At 36.2% G+C, this 20,667-nt stretch overlaps 1 protein-coding gene across 1 annotated transcript in view; it reads left to right on the forward strand.

Annotated features, from left to right (window-relative positions):
- Positions 1 to 16,250, forward strand: part of NCAM2 (neural cell adhesion molecule 2) — a 261,042-nt gene extending 244,792 nt beyond the window's left edge. The window contains exons 16-18 of the mRNA XM_010220023.2: positions 4,624 to 4,828; positions 8,554 to 8,673; positions 15,059 to 16,250. Of these exons, the coding sequence (XP_010218325.1) occupies positions 4,624 to 4,828; positions 8,554 to 8,673; positions 15,059 to 15,170 (437 nt within the window). The 3' untranslated portion in view covers positions 15,171 to 16,250. The remainder of the gene's footprint in view (positions 1 to 4,623; positions 4,829 to 8,553; positions 8,674 to 15,058) is intronic.
- The last annotated feature ends 4,417 nt before the right edge of the window (positions 16,251 to 20,667 follow it).

Here is a 20,667-nt window from a genome sequence, read left to right on the forward strand (position 1 = left end):
AAAAGTAAAAATACATGAAGGGAAAAGAAAAAACAATCCGAATCAATATATATGTATAATTGTAAAATCAGTCAAGAAAAAATGTCATGGATATCACATCTATTTAATCCAGTTACTCATTTCCATGAGCTTCCACACCTTAGTGTTCACTGAAGGTTATAGGATATTCCTTGAGATCTATAAATTCTGTGGAGTTTTCTTATTATGATGGATATTAATGGTGATTTCTGCTGATTTGGCACTTTTTGTTGCCCCAGGCTAGCTCCTCTCTGGCTATTAGAATAGAAAGCAGGGAATAGTCTTTTATATGCCTTACAAAGTTTAAAACTCACATATGTGTGGAGGAAAGTCACAGGCTCTATGCAAGTAGATGTCCAGACACTCTGTAGGAGTCTATATATAAAGTCCCTGAGATTCTTTCCTTGTATAAATTCCTTTTGCATGTAAATCCACCAAGAGTCTGCTCAAAACAATGAAAAAGTCGGAGTTTTCCCATTAAGATGGTAAATGTTCTAAGCATAAAATATCCAAAGGGGCAGAAGCTGCTAATATCTTCACCCAATTTAATCACAGCTAATTATTGCAGTTGCAGTGTAGATGCATTTTTTTTTTCCCTAGGACAAGTCACTATCAAATTCAACAGAACAGTCTTAATACCAATATTAAGCCCACCAATATGTTTTCATAAGTTATGCAATAAGTGTAACAATATTGATAATATCCATAATGATATCTTAGATTTTTTTTAAAAGATGGAAAATAAGCTCCTTTTTTTTTTTTTATTTATACATGCTCGAAGTGACCCTGCGTGTACAGGGGAGTTGGACTAGATGATCTCCAAAGGTCCTTTCCAACCTTAACGATTCTGTGATTCTATGATTCTATGATATTTTTATAGAACTGTTGGGTAGAATATTGGTACATTCGTTCTAGGATCCTAACTTTGAATGGATCCAGTAACCTAAGCTCTCAGTGGATTTTATTTAACAAAACTAAAAGCTGATAGAAAACTGAAAGCTGAAAGCTAATGGAAGGGACTAACATTGCTGCAGACGAATATCAGAATAGTTCCTTAAAGTTTGTTTTCATAATAATGTGCAAATTTACTGATTTCCGTGACCAAAACTCTGTTAACAGAAATATGTGTAATATGTTGAACAGAGATTTTCTTCAGTGCTTATGAAGAATAATATTGAAAAGGATACTAGATAATTTGAACTGAATGGAACATGAAAAGTTGCTAACTTGAGTGCTCAGAAATGAGAGTGATGACCAGAAATCAAAGTGGTCACTTTCAGACAACCGTTTTATTATGTTTTAGCATTAAAGGTCTAGCAGGTAACAGGACAGCAAGAACAAACTGACCTTTTACCTAAAGTCAAATTTTGGTTGTGGTCAACAGTTTTACTACTCTAAACATCTACTACATGAATAATATCTCATACTCACAATTACATTTCACTACATATTGCAGTTATTGCTAAGTAGGTCCTATGATTACTATCTACTATATAGTTACTATGATTAGGTCATTTCTATGCCCTAATGCCCAACATTTCATTAGGTCACTCTGGCCCATCTGTGCCAAGTGCCTACAAGTAAAGACATGACACAACAAAATGGCTCTGGCCGAGCAGAAGTTCACTGAGCTTATGCTACTGCTTCTTGCTACTACAGGCAATGACTGTCCAAAGAAGTGATGAGTGATCTTAGTTTCTTTCAACTTTGGAAATGCATAATGCTTGTTATGGGCATGAGTATGTGGTCCATTCAAAATCTTACTATTTTTAATAGTTGCAGACATTAGTTTGCAAAATACTAGTCTTGCAGAATATGTCCCCACAGTACTCTAGATTTACGTTCCTGCATAGCCTATTAATATGCTTTAAAATAATGTAATCTATATACATAATCTGATTTGGGAGAGATGGGATGGAATTAAAAGGAAATATATCCATCATAAAGCGAAAACTACATAACAGTCAAGTACTTTGGTCTCAGATGTCTCACCAATACCAAAAAGATAAAAAATGAAAAACCAAGTCACATCCACAACTATGACAATTGAATACAAATATTTCCGTACAAGATCAATAGTGTAACTGCAGACATTTCCCTCACTTGACTGAATCGCTGCAGGGAGGGAAGCTTGCTGCACCACAGTCTTCTAGAGAGGCAGAAATGCTGTCAATGTTATCTTCTCACAGAAAAGACCTGTCAACACTGCATAGAAAACAAACAAACAAACAAAACAAATTCCTAACAGTGCAACAACAAAACCAAACCCAAATTCATCAGAAACTATGGCTTTGAAAGATCCTAATTTTCCTCCTCCACATTTCTATTTAATGGTTAAGAAGATATGTTATATACCAATTTTACTGTCTTTGCTCCCAGAAACTGAGTCCATACGATTTTACTGATATTATATCAGTTTAAACATAAGAACATTCTAATAAACTGTGATTAAATATCTACGTATATCTTCCTGACAATGCAAATGACTGAATTTTCGGATGGAAGTATTGGATGTTTGGGTATAACTTGCTGAAAATATATCAGAAAGTATACCTACAAGGTATTCCTTGTATTATTAATTATTATTATTCCTTATACTTAACAAGGAATGTTGTTGTTAAAAAGGAAATGAGTTCATTGAAATGTTGGCTTCATTGCTGATGAGGCACTGTGTAAATGATAAATCATTTCATTGCTGTGCCACTGTTTTACTAAATTATATATTCTCAAGTTTTTTGAGGAAAGGAAAAGAACTTCAAATAAATATATTTATTGTTTATTTCCTTCACTTGCCCGTGAAAATATTACATAGTTATTTCTGTTAACGAGTCATGCCACATCACTGTATATCAGTGAAACAAAAATGCTCTCTGTGTATTATTCATATTTTTATATAGTTATGCATATTAAGCTTTCCATTCAGCCATCTCTCTATTCAGCCATCCATCCAAGTATACACACTTTGGACTCTGGCTTGTTGCATAATAAACTTCTAAAGAACAGTGCTATAATAAAGTAACCCATACATTATTAAATGAACTTGACTGCATAAGAAGATTGATGTCCTTTGAAAAGAAGGACAATGAATCTTCATTACAATTTGAGTTCTATAAAATATACGAATAAAGCCTAAATTTCGGTTAATATAATATGAACTAGAAAATACAGAAAGTATAGAAAAATCACTTTCAAATTACATTTGAAAGGATAAAGACATTGTATTTCCTTGGAAAACAAGAAATAAAATGAAAGCTTAAACAGTATTCTTAATCTCAAAGCAGGCCACAGTTTATCATTGAGATGGAGGGTGAGAAAAAAGATTTTAGTAGTAGCACCATTAAAAAAATCACCATTTTATCTTATATTTTGCCCTGTGTTATAACCAAACACAAATAATCTTCTATTGGAAAAATCTTGCTTTTATTTTGGCAATAGGCATAGAGCTGCAAATGGAAGCACACCACTGACTGCTGAGTAGTGCATCGTTCCCATGCCTGATAATATTAAGCAAGTAACACTGATTTGCAGTGTTTTAATCCTTTGGGGCATTTACTCATGCTGTAGAATCACATTAGACAATTGCCATCGGTCTTTTTTTTTAAGGACCCCATCATGAGCTACAATAATACTTTCTTAAGCTAGCTAGTTTCATCAACTATTATGGAGGTCTTTTTGCTTCTTTTTTTTCCATAGTCTATTGATCAGATGCAAGTCTTCTCCTTTAGAAGGGTAATTTGAGTTTACAAACACATTAGTCATTGCTTTTCTCAGAATCCCAATATTCAAAACCGTCTGGGACACTGTTGTGTATTATAGAGTGCCCAATGAGTCAATTACATTTCAGTCATTACAAATACATTTAAATCATTAAAAATATTTTTTCTGAGATTTATTGCGAAGTAAAATTAGCTAAGCTTTCATAATACAAAGGCAAATGCAGAATGCATTTATTTTTTAAGCATATGAATGTATTTTCAAAGTACAAAACTGTACCAAATAGGGTTCTGACCCTATAATTACTTAAGAACATGCATAATTTCCTCATACTAATTTATCTAAGAGTAAGTGTGCGCAATTGTTTGCAGACTACGAGTTCAAATTAACTTCTCTGCCGGCTTTTTGATTCTACTTTAATTCAAAAAATGACCCTTGCAAGAATAAATACAGTTTTTAGCACCAATCTTCAACCTTTCAGTAATTCTGCTTAGCACCACGTCTAATTAATTAAATTTGAAGCTGGGAAAATGGCAATTTATATTAACTATTATTATGCTGAACTTTTAAATTTTGTTTCGTAGGCTGCATACTGATTTATTCTTGGAATATTGAGATATGATGTTATTATGTAACTGTTAAACAACGCCACTTTTGCTATGTGAACATACTAGAATTTTGGCAGTGGGAAAATACTACATGGAAAAAATGGCTTTTGTTCCTTTTTAATCAGGCTGTATGCATGCTTAAAACTGTTCATTTACATGATTTCTGAAGGGTTCGTTAGTAAGCATCCTTTAACATTCTGGTCTATGGTTTCCTTAAAAGCTGTAGAAAATATATTCTTTGGCATGAAGTTTATTAAAGAACTGTAATTTTCTTTCCTTCAAGACACTCTCTTTAACGGTCTCGGACTCGGTGCTGTCATTGGCCTTGGAGTGGCGGCCCTTTTGTTAATCCTTGTTGTGACTGATGTTAGCTGCTTCTTTGTACGACAATGTGGATTGTTAATGTGCATCACCAGGAGGATCTGTGGGAAAAAGAGTGGTTCAAGTGGAAAAAGTAAAGAACTGGAAGAAGGGAAGGCTGCTTACTTGTGAGTATTAATCATGTATTTTGGAAATACTGAAAGAAACACTTGATTGTCCAGCTTGTATTAATTTCACGGCATTTTTGCAGTGTGGCAAAAGGAATGCTCCATAAACTCGTTCTGCTACTCGGAAGCAGAAAAGCATCCACCATAATTCACTTTAAGAGGCTCTTTTTGTGCAATTGGGCTACTCAGATAAAAAGTAAAATCAATCATATCTTAGTAATAGATATATAGGAACAAATTTATTCCATGAGAAATGGGTGGCAGCATATTTTAACTCCATTTACATCAATCTATCTTTGAGCTGCTAACACCCAAACTCAGCATATGATTGTGGCAGTGCCAGTAAATTTGGGAGCAAAGCACAGTAGGTTTTGCAGAAAATCTGTGAAAGAGCTTGTCTTCTTAAATACAGCTATTGCTGGAAAAATCTTGTCTCTTACCCATAAAGCTTTGGAATTGGAAGTATTGCTGACTTTCAAAAATAGAAGTGCGCAGAAGGACATGGCTGAAATTGCTGGTGAGTGTGATTATTCCTCACAGCAACAGTTAATGATTGCAAAAATCAGTGGGAAAGAACAATCATGATTCTAAGAAACACCCTTGTGAAGTGGCCAATTCATCAGAGAAATGGGAATGAACTGTTCATTTATGGGCAAGTATATTCCCTTAAATGATAAGAAGAGGTAGTCAGATCTCTGGAAAAACGGTTGAAGTGCTGTCTGCATAAAATAATAGTGTTTTAAAGAACAAATGTTTACAGGGTTTACGAAAGGTGAGATGGAAAGAGGATTGCCTTTGTTCCCTCATTTTAAGCAGTTCTGTTTTTTGTTAGGTGCAGCAGCTTCACTTCCTTATTATCCTTATCTAAAACACTTCTTATGCATCCCCTGCCATATTTATGAGAATACTGTCTTTGCATGGCTTAGATGATAGATAACATTTACTGGTCCCGCTCCTGAGTGCTGACGCTTTCCCTGCAGTCAGGCCTGGGTTTCCTCCTGCTGCAGCTTCCCAAGTGCTGTCCTTCCCCGGCTGTTGGTAGCACAGAGCAGTTTGCAGACCCCCTTGTTCACAGTTTGTCAGGCTCCTTTGATGCCTCTAGTGGAGAAGCTCTCTATTAGCATTTAGTCTTGGCGAGTGACTGAGATACTGCACCTTCCTTAGCTCACTCTATTACATTTCCTGGCTGGGTTCTCAAGAACCCCTTGTGAAACGGCTCCAGAGAACAAAAACAATCAATCAGAAGCAGGCACACAATATTTACATCAAATAAAGCTTCTTGATGAAAGAAATTACGCTATAAAATATCTGATATTAATTCTTCACAGCTCTTCTTCCTCTTCTTCTTCTTCCTCTTCACAGTAAGAGGAATAATAATACCAGTTTCCCTATCATGTTGAAGAAATGTGTTCTGTTCAGTAGAATCAGCATTTGAAGCTTCTGGCTTCAGTTCAGCTCTCCTTTTCTACTGACCAGAGCACTTCTTAAGCTAATTCTTTAATTTCACATTCAGAAAGAGACTGTGACTTGGTGGTGTAGAGACTCTTTGGGAAGACTTTAGTTGCAAATGTCACTTGTTAGCAATTTATATGTTGCTATTAACCTCTGATATATAAATGCCATCCCATGCTGGCCCAGAGAAGCACAAAGCTGGTCATTTAACACTAATTTCTCCATGACACTTTTTTGCAAACATAAGTAAACATGAGTATCCTCTGTAATTATACTTCTTTTCTTGTTAGGGTAGTCTTCTGTCAGTCATATATTTAGCCTGTTCTCTGCATAAATAAAAATAGGCTGTCAATCAGGCCTATAGATAGGCCTGATAATAATAGATAAAAATAGACTATCAGGCTAAATTTTGAGACAGTCTTGAGCAGTAAAAATTTAAATTAGTTTCATGCCAACTGCCATTCCCTAGATGACATTTCACCCATGTATGTGCCAGTTCACATTCTATTTTTCTGTGAGCTTTTTTGTTGCATTTGATTAGCAGGAAAAACATAGTCATTATTTATATACCGTATGTAGTGATTGTAGATGCTGCAATGCATGCAAAATATGCACAGCACATTCCTGGCATGCAAGTAGCTTAATGTGATTCCTACAAATAAGCTTCCCTCTGTGAAACTTTTAATTGTTACACAGTTTGCGTTTTCTCTACAATTGTCATTCTGTGGGAATGCCATTTGCTAATAATACTAGTCTTGGGGTTTTAGATAAGTAATAATATGTGTTTATGGATAAGATGGTAGGTGTACAGACTAAATAATGGAGAATTTATAATTATTTTTTCCAATCTTACTATGATCCGTAATCTTTTTACAGATGTAAGGAGGTTGTGACTTTAAATAATAACTACATGCAGTTATCGAACAACTCCTAATGTGTAAATCAAATCTTTCATTTATGTGCACTTTTTGCAGAAGTGAGCATTGTATTCATTTATACACATCAAAATGGAATTTTGTTTTCACAAGTAAATAAACACAAATCATGTAGAGCTTTTTAAAATAACAAAAATGTTAGTGTTTTACTCATTAATCTTTCCCTAATCAGCTTATTAGCTATAAATTTATTTGTGCTACACTACCTTTGCTTTATAAAGATTTTGCTGGAGAATACCTGTCAGATGGCACTAGGGTTTTTTAGGTATTTTCTGAATAGATTTTTGCACTTGTAACAGACTGCTTAAGGATTATCCTCTCAGGAACAGTTAAAAATATAAGATATGAATTAGACCAAGGTTTGACTAGATCTTTGCTATGGCACATACCAATCTGACCGCTCTTTGGAATGTGAAAGGTCTGGAAAAATCTATTAAATATAAAAGGGATTGCTAAGTCCGGTTATCCTGTATTTTCAGATTGTAGCTAATGAACTTATATTTACCATTGGGATTTTGAGAAAAGGAAGGAAATATTTAAGTGACAAGAGGTTTCATATTGCAAATATCAGATATTCTTTTGATATCCTTTGATCTGCCTTTTGAGCATAAAACTATGTTAGTTATTAATTAATGGTAGTATTATTAATATTGCTGTAAAAGTCAGCCATGCTTTTGTATCAGGGCCTGATATGTTGAATGCTCAACAAAAGCATAATAAAAAGACTGTCCTTTATAATCCATTGGCCCAAGCACAAAGGTCGTGTAGTGCTGCTGTAAGTGTGTGAAAATAACTTTTTTTTTTTTCGACATAGAGGAATTATGACACAAAAGGCAAAGATTTTCTTCTATCAATTTGTTTAGAATGAGCTAGCTTCGTATTGCACAAGGGCTTTTTACCATACTCTGACAAGCCAGGAGGAGAACAGAATATGCAGCATCTGTACTGACATAAAATCTCATTTCACAGAAAAATTTAGGCATAAATGGGAATCAGTTAACCTAGTTTGCTCCTTACTGTGCTATCTTAGCAAAGTATAAATCCACTTCTATCAAGAGGCTATCCTCTTATTATTCAGGCATAAACAAAATGATTTTTTGAGATGCAAAACCATGATGTTTATGGAATAGGCAAGAAGCCATGGATAATGGATACTTTGAAGGCTTCAAGGAGTTGAGAACTCATTGTGTTAAGTGTGTCTTAGTGGTGTTAATCACTGATAATTAGCTCAACCTTTTCTTTGAGAACTTTTGAAAGAAAATGTCTTGGTAATTAATAAGGTGTGGTGTGTTCAGTTAATGTAATGCTAGAGATTAAGATGCTTTTAATAATTTTTAGGAAAGATGGATCAAAAGAACCAATAGTGGAAATGAGAACAGAGGATGAAAGAATTACCAATCATGAAGATGGCAGTCCAGTAAATGAGCCAAATGAAACGACTCCACTCACAGAACCTGAGTAAGTAGCCCCGAATTTCTCAGTTTATGAAAAAATCTGGCCCTGAAGACTTTTGTCTCTGGGAAGGGGAAAGCTATAAATAACACTGACATGGTAACGATATGCCACAGCAAGGCAGTCTACCGGTATGTTTTATAAGGACCATTCTAGATTGCGGTTCCGCCAGGCCCACCCGGCCCTCTGCCTGCCCAGATTAACCTCCCATCCCGCGGGAGGCCGCGGCCGGCTGGCACGGTCAGCTCACAGCCCCGCTGATGTCTGCAAGGGCCTCTGCAGCCCCAGTGCCCCCAGACCTCCAGCTCCCCGAGCCTTTCAACAGCAACTGAGCAAGAGCACAGCCTTGTCAGAGGCAGATGCAGCTAACCTTTACCCAAGGGCTTCCTCGGCGGTAGATTATAATTGCTCTGTGCTCCAACCTCCTGACTCTCAACGATGGCCATAGATTGCATCACCCCTGTTACGGAGCTCAGTGCTCCAGAAATCCAGCTCCTCACAGGGTTATCCCTTGCTGCTTATAAAAATTCCAGTGTTGTGATATTTGTTACCACATAACTAATACTACTTTTAACTAGTAGAGATGTATACTATAAAAAATGTTAAGTGAATCTCAGCAGGCAGAATTAGCCATGTGATCATATTTATAAAGATGAATCATTGTACAAAACCCAGTGTCTTTGGATAGATTTGCTGCTAGGATACTTGGGCCAAGTTGTTTTAACACCTTAAAGGCTGATCACAGTGCCAGATATTGCAAGTACCAATGAGTTACATGCAGCATAGGGCACAATACAAGGAAAGATTAAGTTCAGCTCTTTCTGCCTGTCCCAGTCTTTAGAACAGCTGGCAGGAATGAAGCATGAGAAAATTAAGATCAAAAATGTTTTACTGTCTTATTGGGAGGAAAAAGAATGAGTCACTGGTGCCAGGAAAAATACCTAAATCACAGGAACAGCTGATAAGGACTCTGATGGGTATTATATCCCTGAGAGAATAAACTGCTAAAAGATATTAATAGTGATGACTATTTCCTTCTTGGCAATTTCTTCTCTCACAACCAGTGGCAAAAGTCCAAAGTACAGCTGGAGCAAGGTCAGGCAGGTTAGCTGCAGATTCAGGAAACTGTCACTTATGAAACCAAAGATGAATACAGAAAAGCCTCATGAAATCAGGATATCTGAAGAGATAAGAACACTGAGGAGACATAGAATGACCTTTGCTCACTCAGGATTCATTACGAATGAAGCAGAGAAGCAATACAAAATATGAGCGAGATCCCACGAGAGGAAAGAAGGAAGTAGCTGGTTAGAACTAAGTCTCGCAGCAGCAATATCTACAGTGAGGCACATTAACAACAACAGGTGCTATCAACCAGAAAGGCATATGCTGAACAGAACAATGATGACCAGCAAGGATCTGGAAGGGAATTGCTTTGTTTGTAGGAGGAAAGACTTCCAAGGATATTCCAGGAAGTGTTCAGATAAGGTGGGGTTCATTTTTACTAATTTTGGCTGTGGTGAGTGTATGAAAGGTTAGACTTTAGTATATGTTAGGTGAAATAAGCAGAGAGGGAGACAGAGACAGAGAGAGAGAGAGGCCAGCATGTCCCACATATCCAAGAGAATATTTCAGGGTAAGATACTTCATGACTATGCCTGTCTCTTCCTTGACTGCAGAATTTAGCCTAAATTTCAGGCAGCCCTTCTTGCAGATTTTTACAATTGGACAAAATAAATGCTGTGTTATTTTGAATAATATCAATTAATACTCAGAATTTTAAATGCAGTTTAAGCATTTCTTAAAATAATCAATGACAAGATGACATAGAGATTCATAATAATGGAGTTATTTCATTGTATTACCAAGCATATTACTCCTTAAACTATTTTTACCTTCACTCAGATTAATCTTTTTAAAATCAGAGATCCATTTGTGGCAGCATATCAGCACAAAGCACTTTTAATGATAATGACAGAAAATCAATTTGTTAAATTGTACATTTTTATATTTCTGTAATGTGATTAAGATGCCACCTGCAACATGGCATTATAATGGCATTTCTAGTATTGTCTGATATAATTGTGTTTCTAGTGTTGGTAGAGTTCTTCATTTTAATGAAACGGAGTCATTTTCAGTATCAAAATGGCTGGGAGACAATATTGCAATAATATTGTCATTCATTAGAGAAGTAAATGTTCTTTGGAATGTTTTGTATGGATACTATCAGTGGAATATCACAGTTAGGGCCGAATGCTAAAATAAAGGATGTCTATATAACAGCCAGTATCTGGCTAAAGCAAAATAACTTTATACGGATCAGCACTTTTTTTTCCTTAAAAATGTCTTTTGCTGTAAAATGACTTAATATTTAGAAGAATGCCTGTTTGCCCCAACTTAAAAATACAAAATAACTCCTAACAGGTGTAGGAGGAGGGATATTTGAAATCTTTAAACTTAGTACAGTTCATTAAAAGAAAAAAATATTGAAACTGACTGAGATTAAATATGAATTAATATCTGAAAGTAATTCCCGGGAGAAGAAAAATTCAAAATAACAAAAATGTTTTTAAAATTACTAATATCTGACAATAACTGAACCAGTAATTTCACAGTTTCCAAAAACAAGACAGAAGTTTGTTATGACAGTAAAATCGAAGAATAATGGACCATTTTTTTGATGAGGAAACTTATCAAACATTTTTGTTTATTTGTTTGTATGTTTGTTCATTCTTCCTTGCAGTGAAAGTCACATTTGATAGTTTTATCACATTGTATGAACTTGGATTTTAGTAATATCTAGCAATCATTGTGAGAATGATTCTCACAAAGTTTTCTATTTCAAATAATTTGAAATTATTTGTGACATGCTCCTAATCTGTTTCTCCAAAAGCATTTTGTTCATATTTCTGTACAATACTGTCTGTCATTTGCCCAATTATTAATTTGGTTAAATATTTCCTTTCAGCCACCTGTGATCAGAATTTCACTGAGTCACAGAATTACAACATGGTTGAGATTGGGAGGTACCTCTGAAGATAATGTAGTCCTATACCCCTGCTTGAGCAGGGTCAGCTAAAGCTGGATGCCCAGGAGCCTGTCCCGACAGCTCTTGAATATCTCCAAGAATGGAGACTCACAGCCTTAGTCCCCCATCAGTCTTCTCCTTTCCAGGCTGAACAGTCCCAGCTCTCTCACTCTTTTGTCATAAGAGATGCTCAAGCTTGTTCATCATCTTAGCAGCCTTCCATTGGACCTGATCCAGTAGGTCTCTATTTCTCTTCTACCAGGGAGCCCAGAACTGAACATAGTACTCCAGGACTGAGTAGAGTTGTGTCTTGACCTGTTGGCAATGCTCTTCCTCATGCAGGCTGGGGTACTCTTGGCCTTCTTCGCCACAAAGGCACAATGCTGGCACATGGTCAACCTGGAGTCAAGTAGGACTCCCACATGCTTCTGTGCAGAGCTGTTCTTCAGGTCAGCCTCCAGGCTATATCCATCCGTGGCAGCATTCCAGTCATGCAAGTTAATCCTCATCTTGTTGACTGTGTGATCCCTATAACTCTGCTCTTCCTCCATCTCTTAAAGTGCTTCTGGACAGTTTCACCAGTCTGTTGGCAAAAAGACGCCTGTTCCCCATTTAGTGAGGTGGATACCATCTCTCCCAGTCAGATGTCGATCTTCAAACAGGTCCCATGGTCACAGAACCCAAAACTCTGATAATGACACCAGCTGCACAAACAATTGTTTATTTGCAGTATCTGTCCACTCCTCCTGACATCTTTTTCCCTTGCTGGTAGGATAGAGAAGAAGATCACCTGCCCCCTCCACCCCTACCTCTAACATCTGCTCCCAGAGCTTTATAGTCACATATGATACCTTCCAGGTTTGATACCTTCTAATACCTTGGCAGTATTGTTGATACCCATGTGGAAGACCAGCAGCATCTAGTAGTCAGAAGAGTGGACAAGTTTTGGCAGTCTCTCCACAACATCCCAGATCCAAGCCCCCAGCAAGCAGCAAACCTCTCTAAACAAGAGGTCAGGTCAGCAGATGGTGCCTCTGTCCCAAGCAGCAGTGAGTAGCCCATTATTATTATTCCTTGCTTCCTCTGGGTACTCCTACATGGTTCAGGATGTATCTGCCCAGTTGCTTCACTCAAAAGCACACACCAGTCCTCCTCAGCCTGAAGGGCAGCTGAACCTATTCAGTAGCTGCAGGTCTTCAGGAGGACAGGAAGATTCCTCCTTGTATGAGAAGACAGTAGTTTCCAGTCTTCACCTTCCTTGGAATTCCCTCTTACTATTCTGAGAGTCACAGACTCCACTTGCATCTCCACTGTCGCTGGGGGTCGGGACACTTGAAGCTGCAAGGTGTCCAAGAAGATACTGTCTACTTCTCACTCACCCTTTCTGTGCTATGCAGCCTGCTGACTTCCTCCTCTAGCTCCTTGGCCTGACAACACAACTCGTCAACAACAGCACACCTTTTGCAGCAAAGGTGACTGTCAGCCCCAGTCTCATGAAGAGGCTCTAGGTCTTCCTGCAACCTGAGAATTGTAAATTTGCACCCTCTGCCAGATGGTCTGTCTGGGTCAAAGCCTACAACATGGCAGGGAAAGTGACTTCAACAGCTGCTGGGGACCTTGCCCTATGGCATATCACACCATAACTGAGAACATGTATGCTCCTCTGAATGGAGACATTAAGTCCTTCTTATGTTGTTCTGCACTAACTGCTGCACCAACCTCTGCATCTGTTGGCTGCCTCTCTTAGTAGCACTCTGCATTTTTTATAAAATTTGATTAAATTGAGTCTTTTTGAATATCAAGTTTAGTGCTTTGCATTATTAGGCCTTTGCCTGTCAGGAGTCTTGCTTCCTTTGCACCATTTTCTTATCTTCTTTTAAAAATAGATTTCCATTGATTCTGCTATTTCCACTCATTCCGGCATCATGTTGCAGGCTGTATTCTGTTTCCTTTATCCTTTAGTTGTGTCATATGAAACAGTTACTAGCAAATACCCTCTTTGTTCAAAGCAAGATAGTTGATTGATATATCCCACACATTTTATGATAATAAAACAAGTTAGCCATCTAGTTTTTTTTGTTTGTTTTTCAGGTATAGTTTGTGCTCACTGTTTAACTGCTAGATAAACAACAACTTTCCCAGTTCCTTTCAGCCAAACTAAAATTTCATAAGACCAGGAATTTGGACATTGCATTGTTTTATTGATTATTAAATACTGTTTATACAAGACATTCCTAAGAGATTCTTCAGACAATTTTTGAGCAATATATTACACTCTGGGACAATCCTAGCAATCCTAGTGACAGTTTTCTGAAAAAAAAATAAACAGTTGTTAGGAATAAAAAAGGCATATGTGTGCTATTCCCCAGTTAAAAAACAAAGCAAACTCAAACCAGAACCAGGATTAACAACTGTTATGCCCAAGCGATGTTATTAGAGAAACATCTGAATAAGCTTCACATATTTTTGACAGTTATATTTTGACAGGTAACTGGCAATAAGAAATCTATGATTTTCAATATCCGTTTTGTATAAGATCAGTGTTTTGTCTTTCCTTTAAAGTGAAAGTGACTCTTTGCCATTGGAAGTAATGGTTAGAAGACCCAGAGCAATGTTTAGACCATTTTTGAAATTAAAATTCCATCTGAATTAATCTTCATCCATTCAGATAAGAACAGTTTTAGCACAGGGCAAAATGCAAGTGGCCAAGTTCTTATTGTGCTGTTTATTTGGAGATTTCACCAAGTTTAGTTAGTCTTAAAAGAGTTAAACAGCTAGAATTTAAACATTAAACAGCTAGAATTTATGATCAAATATAAGTTCTAGAAGATTCTAAAAAAGATTCTATTACCTCCTTTTGCTATAAAAACGTCTTCACCTACATTTTGGCATAATCTCTAAAGAAAGAACTTCCTCTTTCATACACAACTGCATTTACATTTAGAAACAGACATAGCAAAAGTAAAACCTGTATTCAGCAAAGCACTTAACAGTTAAGTGTTTCACCGTATCCTAAGGAACCCCTGTTTTAATGCTGGCTTGGGTCAGGCCCTTACTCTATTGCTTCTTTCATTTTTTTGAAGAAACTGCATTTGGGAAGCAACAATGTGCTTATTGTGCACTATTTAGCTGTGGTGCACAGCTAATCTTGGGATAATAGAAATAGAAAAGATTCTTTATATATATCTTTAAAAAAACAAAAAAAAACTCTCAATACTCATTGTAAAAGAATTTTACATTAATTTCAGTAAATTATGTTTTATTATAAGTACTGTGTATTTTATGAACAATGAATATGTTGTAGGCTTAAATTATGTTTTGTGTTTTTTTGTAACTACCGTCATTCCTCTTTTCTTCTAATAGGAAACTGCCACTAAAGGAGGAAAATGGGAAAGAAGCTTTAAATCCAGAAACCATAGAAATCAAAGTTGCTAATGACATCATCCAGTCAAAAGAAGATGATAGCAAAGCATAATAAGATAAACTACAGCTGTCCAAAAAAATGTATTTGAATTGAAGTAACCCCGTGACCAAAACTTTACAGCCGACCTTAAATTTCTTTGGAAACTTAAGCTTGGAATAGTTGGTACATGTGTACATATGATGAAACTATTTCTGTCTACAGTTTCTTTCTATTTTTTGTTAATGGTTTTAGTATGTAGTTTTGCTGACACCAGTCCCATGGTATAAATTTGAAAAATCTGCAAAATGAGAACTGTGATATATTATATGACAAAGTATTTATTTAGAAGAATACTTTATAGAGCACCCTTAACCTCCACCAACACAGGAGGTCTCCCCAGATCTTACAGTGCAAGCTACATACGTAAAGGAACGTGCCATATCCTGTTGTATTTATTTTCATTTGTAACAAAGGAAAAGTTTAGGTTGCCTTTAAAAGAGAACAATCTCAATACGACATTTTAGACCTTAGAGCTGGCCAACACTCATTATTCATCCCAGCTGTGCTTATCACTTAAAACAGAAAGAAATGTCTCCAACACACATCCAGCCACATTTTCACCTGGATTTAGTATAGTAAAAGATTAATAACCATGATGTGCAGATTTAAAATTTTTTGTAGAATTATGTTGGCCTCATCTTATCTATATGAATGTGATTTTTAAAGGCCCGGGATTTTCAGTGCTTCAGGCATTCTGTATTACTGTTTGGAAGGTCGTTTCTGAACTGAAATGTGACAAATGTGTGAAAGGAAATGGATTTTTGATAATAAGTTTTGGCATCAAAGGAACCTTTACAATAAATGTAAGCTGAAATTAGCTACCCCAATGTATTTATACATATATGATATTCATTTAGTTCTAAGCATTTAGTCAGTAAAAATATATTTTAGTGTAAAAGATAAATTTTCACCTCATATCATTACCTGAAAGACTAAAAGTTATCTTTATTGAAGGAGCACTTGCTGCTTTATGATTTCATATCCTTTGTATTCGCAGAATACACAAGCAAAGATAAAAAGAAGCACTTTAGTTAAATGGTTAAGAACAGTTTTAAATTTTACTTGGTAGCATCTAGTATTAGGCCAAATACATTTTTTTTCCTCCTAAGCATTCTTTGAGACAATCTATTTTTTCTTAGTCTGGTTAAGATACCTTACCAAGAAAAAATTTATCATTTATTATCATTGTTTTTATGGTGTCACTAATTAGAGTAATGTATTTTGGTCCCTTTCCAGCACAGTATATCCATACCTACCAAACCGTTTGAAGTCTTGCTTTGGCAGAAGTAGATAAACTGTATAGGAAGCTCTCTGATTTTTCAAGAACAAGTAATTTTATGTTTTATCTTAAAACTTTTCCTCACTTTGAGAAAAACCTACAATGCGCCAAGTAGTTGAGGACAGAGGCATGTCACTGGAGTGCTAGGATAAGAAGTCAAATTTAGGTGAATCGCAGAATTACAGAATTGTTGAGGCTGGAAGGAAACTTTGGAGATTATCTGCCAGAACTAAAGTAAAAAGTATGGGTCAGAGGAGATAACAATGTAGAATGAAAATCATGAAAAATAGTATTTTAAAGCTGCTGGCAATAAGGCTCTTCAAATGCCGAGACACTCCTGGATCAAGGGAAGATAAAATGTCCCTTTATGATCTTTCTCTATTGCTCCCATGAGCTCTCCATGGAGTATGACTAAAGAGAGTAGCTGCTGGCCTACCAGCTTTCTCTCCTGTTTCCTGCACTGAGTGAGCAGGAGAACTCCCTAAACTATAACTGTGAAACACACTTGCCTGGTTTATATGTGTGGATGTGCATTCTTTTACAAAATATGTATAGGCAGCTGGGCTTTTTCTCTCATTTTTTTTCATCAAATTGTAAGGAAGAGATGAGAAAAATTAAAGCAATAGGAAATAATGTGATTGGTGTGGCTTGACCACCTGCACCAAACCTTGTATCACCCAGTACTTTTACAGGGATGAGAATGAAGTAGGAAACTTCCTTTCCTCTTTCCTCTGCCACCACAAATTTAGTGGTGCCGTGAATGCTCACTGCAGCACAGCTTTCCTGTGCAAATGCTGTCTCTGAAGTCAGCATAACCATTTGCACAAGATTCTTATGCAATGTGAGCAGAAATGAGAGTATCTACGCATAGCTGCAGTTATACTCCACATCTTTGTATTTCCTCCTAAGACTTACACAAAAACACTTGCATTGCTTAACAACTACTTTTTATTTTTCTAATATGGCTTTTAATTACAACATGTAAACTAGTGTGAAGGGATTGCAAATTCTAAGATGCCTCTTCGGCACATTCATTAACATTTTTTGCTACTCTTTGCAAGCCAAGTATACAGCAAAGTTATGTAAATTGTCAATAATGAAAGCAAAAGTATTTTCCAGTGTATTTGATTAGAAATCAAAATCGAGTCCCAGAAGTATATATTTTATTACTGTTACTCACTCTCTTGCCGGTTGTGCAGTGTGTGGTCTGAGAATTAAATAGAGCTAAATTACTGGTAGACTGTTCCAAGCATACCCTTTAATTTTTGGATTAATATGTTCTCTCTTGTGCTTTGACTCTGTGCTATGCAAGAGGAAACTAAACTATAACTTTGAAAGAATGTTCAAAACCACTGCTACTTGCAAATATTTCCAAATGAGGGACAGCTTGTAGTAAATTGTAAGATATATGTAGAACTGGAATAACATCATTTCTTTATTTTCTTTTCCTATTCTAGACTAAAAAGAAATATCAGATATCTGTATAAATGTCACTTTTACTGTTTGAAAGTAATTTTAAGTGTTAGTATGAAATGTCAGAAGAGTTGACAAAATATAACTATTTGTAAGAGTAATCTGAATTGTTACACTAACCTACTCCAGGGAGGGGGGTGCGAGGGAACCATTGAAATTATTGACAATATGGAATGTGGCAGTGACAATCTCTCTTCAAAAAAAAGAGTAAAATTAAATAAAATGACTTAGAGCTTCTTGTTATTTTTTTAGTAGAAATGCATTCTGATTTACCACAATAATAACAAAGCTTTTAATTAGTGTTTTACAATTTAGTATACAATTGTACTATGGAGATTTTTTTCTGGTTTCGTTTGTTTATTTGTTTGGGTTTTTTTTTGGGGGGGGCTTTTTTTGTCGTTGCAGAAATATTTACTATTCTGGTGATGGTAATGCCTAATATGACAAAGTTTAATTTATTTAGGCCCTAGTCTTGCAAGAAATTTTGTGTGGCTGAACCCACCACTCATACAGCACTTGACTGACATTGGTGGAGTCAGCTTGAGCAGAAGCATGTATTTTCATAGAAGAGTCGGCAGGACTGGGCCTACTTTTTGTCTCTTCATAGATATTTACAATGTATTACACAGTGACAGTCATAGACAAAGGCTGTATGACCACAGTACCTGGTGTAATGAATTCCACCTGCTGTCTTCAGCCTCTTCATTGATGTTCATCCAAAAAGTGGTTTTATTTTTTATGATGGTAATTACTTCGATTATTTATTTAAGTGCCAGTCATCAAACTGTAGTATAATAATCATGCCATTTTTCTGTTTCCTAGACCAGATAATGAAAATGTATTTGTGCCTTTTGATAGCATGCCACTCCGTTTTATTAAAGAAGTCTTCAATAATTTGTCTACAAAGCCTGTTTAAAAATATGTGAAAGCTTTACAATGATATACTTTTCTGCTCAAATATATAGTACACATCTAAAGTAAACTGGAGATAGTACTCTCAATTCACATAAATATTTTAAAAACAAAATTTGCAAAAAGTACTGAGATGGCAATTCTTGTGAGGGTCATTGTGGGTATATTAGTACTGAAAAGATTCAAGTAGATGGAGCACATAGGGGCATGAAGGAGTGTTTTGTCCAATTTATCAAGTTGAAGGGTCAGATAGAAAGTCTTTTTAGTCCTATATAGACACTTAGACCTAAGTCATTGTAATCTTTTCTCAAATCTGAAAGGTAATGTGGAACATCTTCCCACCATTTTACCTTATGAGTAAAAGTGCCATGGATGTTTGTTTCACAGCCATGTGTGGCCTCACCATCTCCGTGTGAGCTGTCATAGAAGTAACCTTGTAGAGTATACATTATGTCTATTGGGTGATATTCACTCCTGGTTAATGAGCCTCCAAGATGACCAGTTACTGAAAAAGCACCAGGCCCCTAGTTTTGGGAACCGTAGGGTGCAACAAACCCTGCAAGAAAGGCTCCAGCAGCTCCAGCTCTCACTGGAGGCTAAGGTACAAAGTGATTTCAGTGGGGCCTAAATTTCATCCATCCATCTCCATGAGGCTCCTTGTGCCCTCACCCGATTGAATCACTTCTGAGAATCAGACTTTTAGGTTTAAGTGAAAATAATTGTGGCACCAGGCTCCTGATCACATTTTGCTTTGGGAAGGATTTCCTACTGGAAATTCTTATCAAGCAGAAAAAGTTGATTAAATTCAAGTCATAGTTTTATCCCATACCTTAGTATACATCCAAAAATAGTGTATCCCTCTAAATACTTCATCATGATTACATTTAGGCAAGAATGAAAGTATTTTAAGAAGTATTTTTTCTTCTTAAATCACTTTGTTTGACTATAGGTAACTCTGATGCTTAATGCAAAACTACCATGGTTAAATCTATACAAGTTTTGTGTTTTGTTTAATAAACCTTATAGATTTATTTTTCAGATTTTTAATAACATTTCAGGAAGCACCCAAGCCCCTTTACAGCACTTCTGTAATGATGAGGGGATACCACTCACTAAATTTTAAGTGATCTTCAAGATTTGCACTGTACATATAAATGAGTTCTTATATTATTCTATTTGTGCTTGAGCCAAAAGGAAGTCGTTCTATTACAAATGTGGCTTTGGATCAGCTTCTGAGAAATCACACTTTACCAGGGTATCTTTCCTCTTAACAGGCATTGTGAATCTCATGATGTTTGACTTTCAAACTTGAATATTGGCCATATTTAGCCCAGAGAAAATAAATACATATTTGTTGCCAAATTTATATTGGCAGCTTTTAAGCCACAGGTGAGATTGGGAGTGGGCCCAATGACCGGATGCAGTGCTGACAAAAGTAAGGGAAGCTGCAAAAAGAGAGTACAGGTACAAAGGACTGAGCTGGGAGAGGGTGGAGAAAATAAGATTATAGTTAGTGACAAGAAAAGAGGGGAGCTTCTAGAACAGAAGAGGCTACTAGCAGGTAAATGGCTAAAAAGCAGGGCACTATGTACTGTGAAAAGCAGGGATAACATTATCCCAGCTGTATCCTTTAACTTTGCCATGTAGGCTGTATTTTAAATCTAAAATATAGGGTTGAGGGAAGAAAACAAATCTTCGGAGTCTCTATGGAACAGTGATAAATGTATAAAATAATCAGATCCCCAGAAATAAAATTTTATTGCTCACAATATAGAGTTCTCACTAAGAATATAAAGTATATGGGTAAGATTTTTTTAAAATAGCTTTCCTGCTACAATAAGCACC

Source organism: Tinamus guttatus, unplaced genomic scaffold (genome assembly GCF_059628265.1).
Source record: "Tinamus guttatus ecotype Peru unplaced genomic scaffold, ASM5962826v1 Tinamus_guttatus_pri_ptg000347l, whole genome shotgun sequence".
Classification (NCBI taxonomy): Eukaryota; Metazoa; Chordata; class Aves; order Tinamiformes; family Tinamidae; genus Tinamus; species Tinamus guttatus.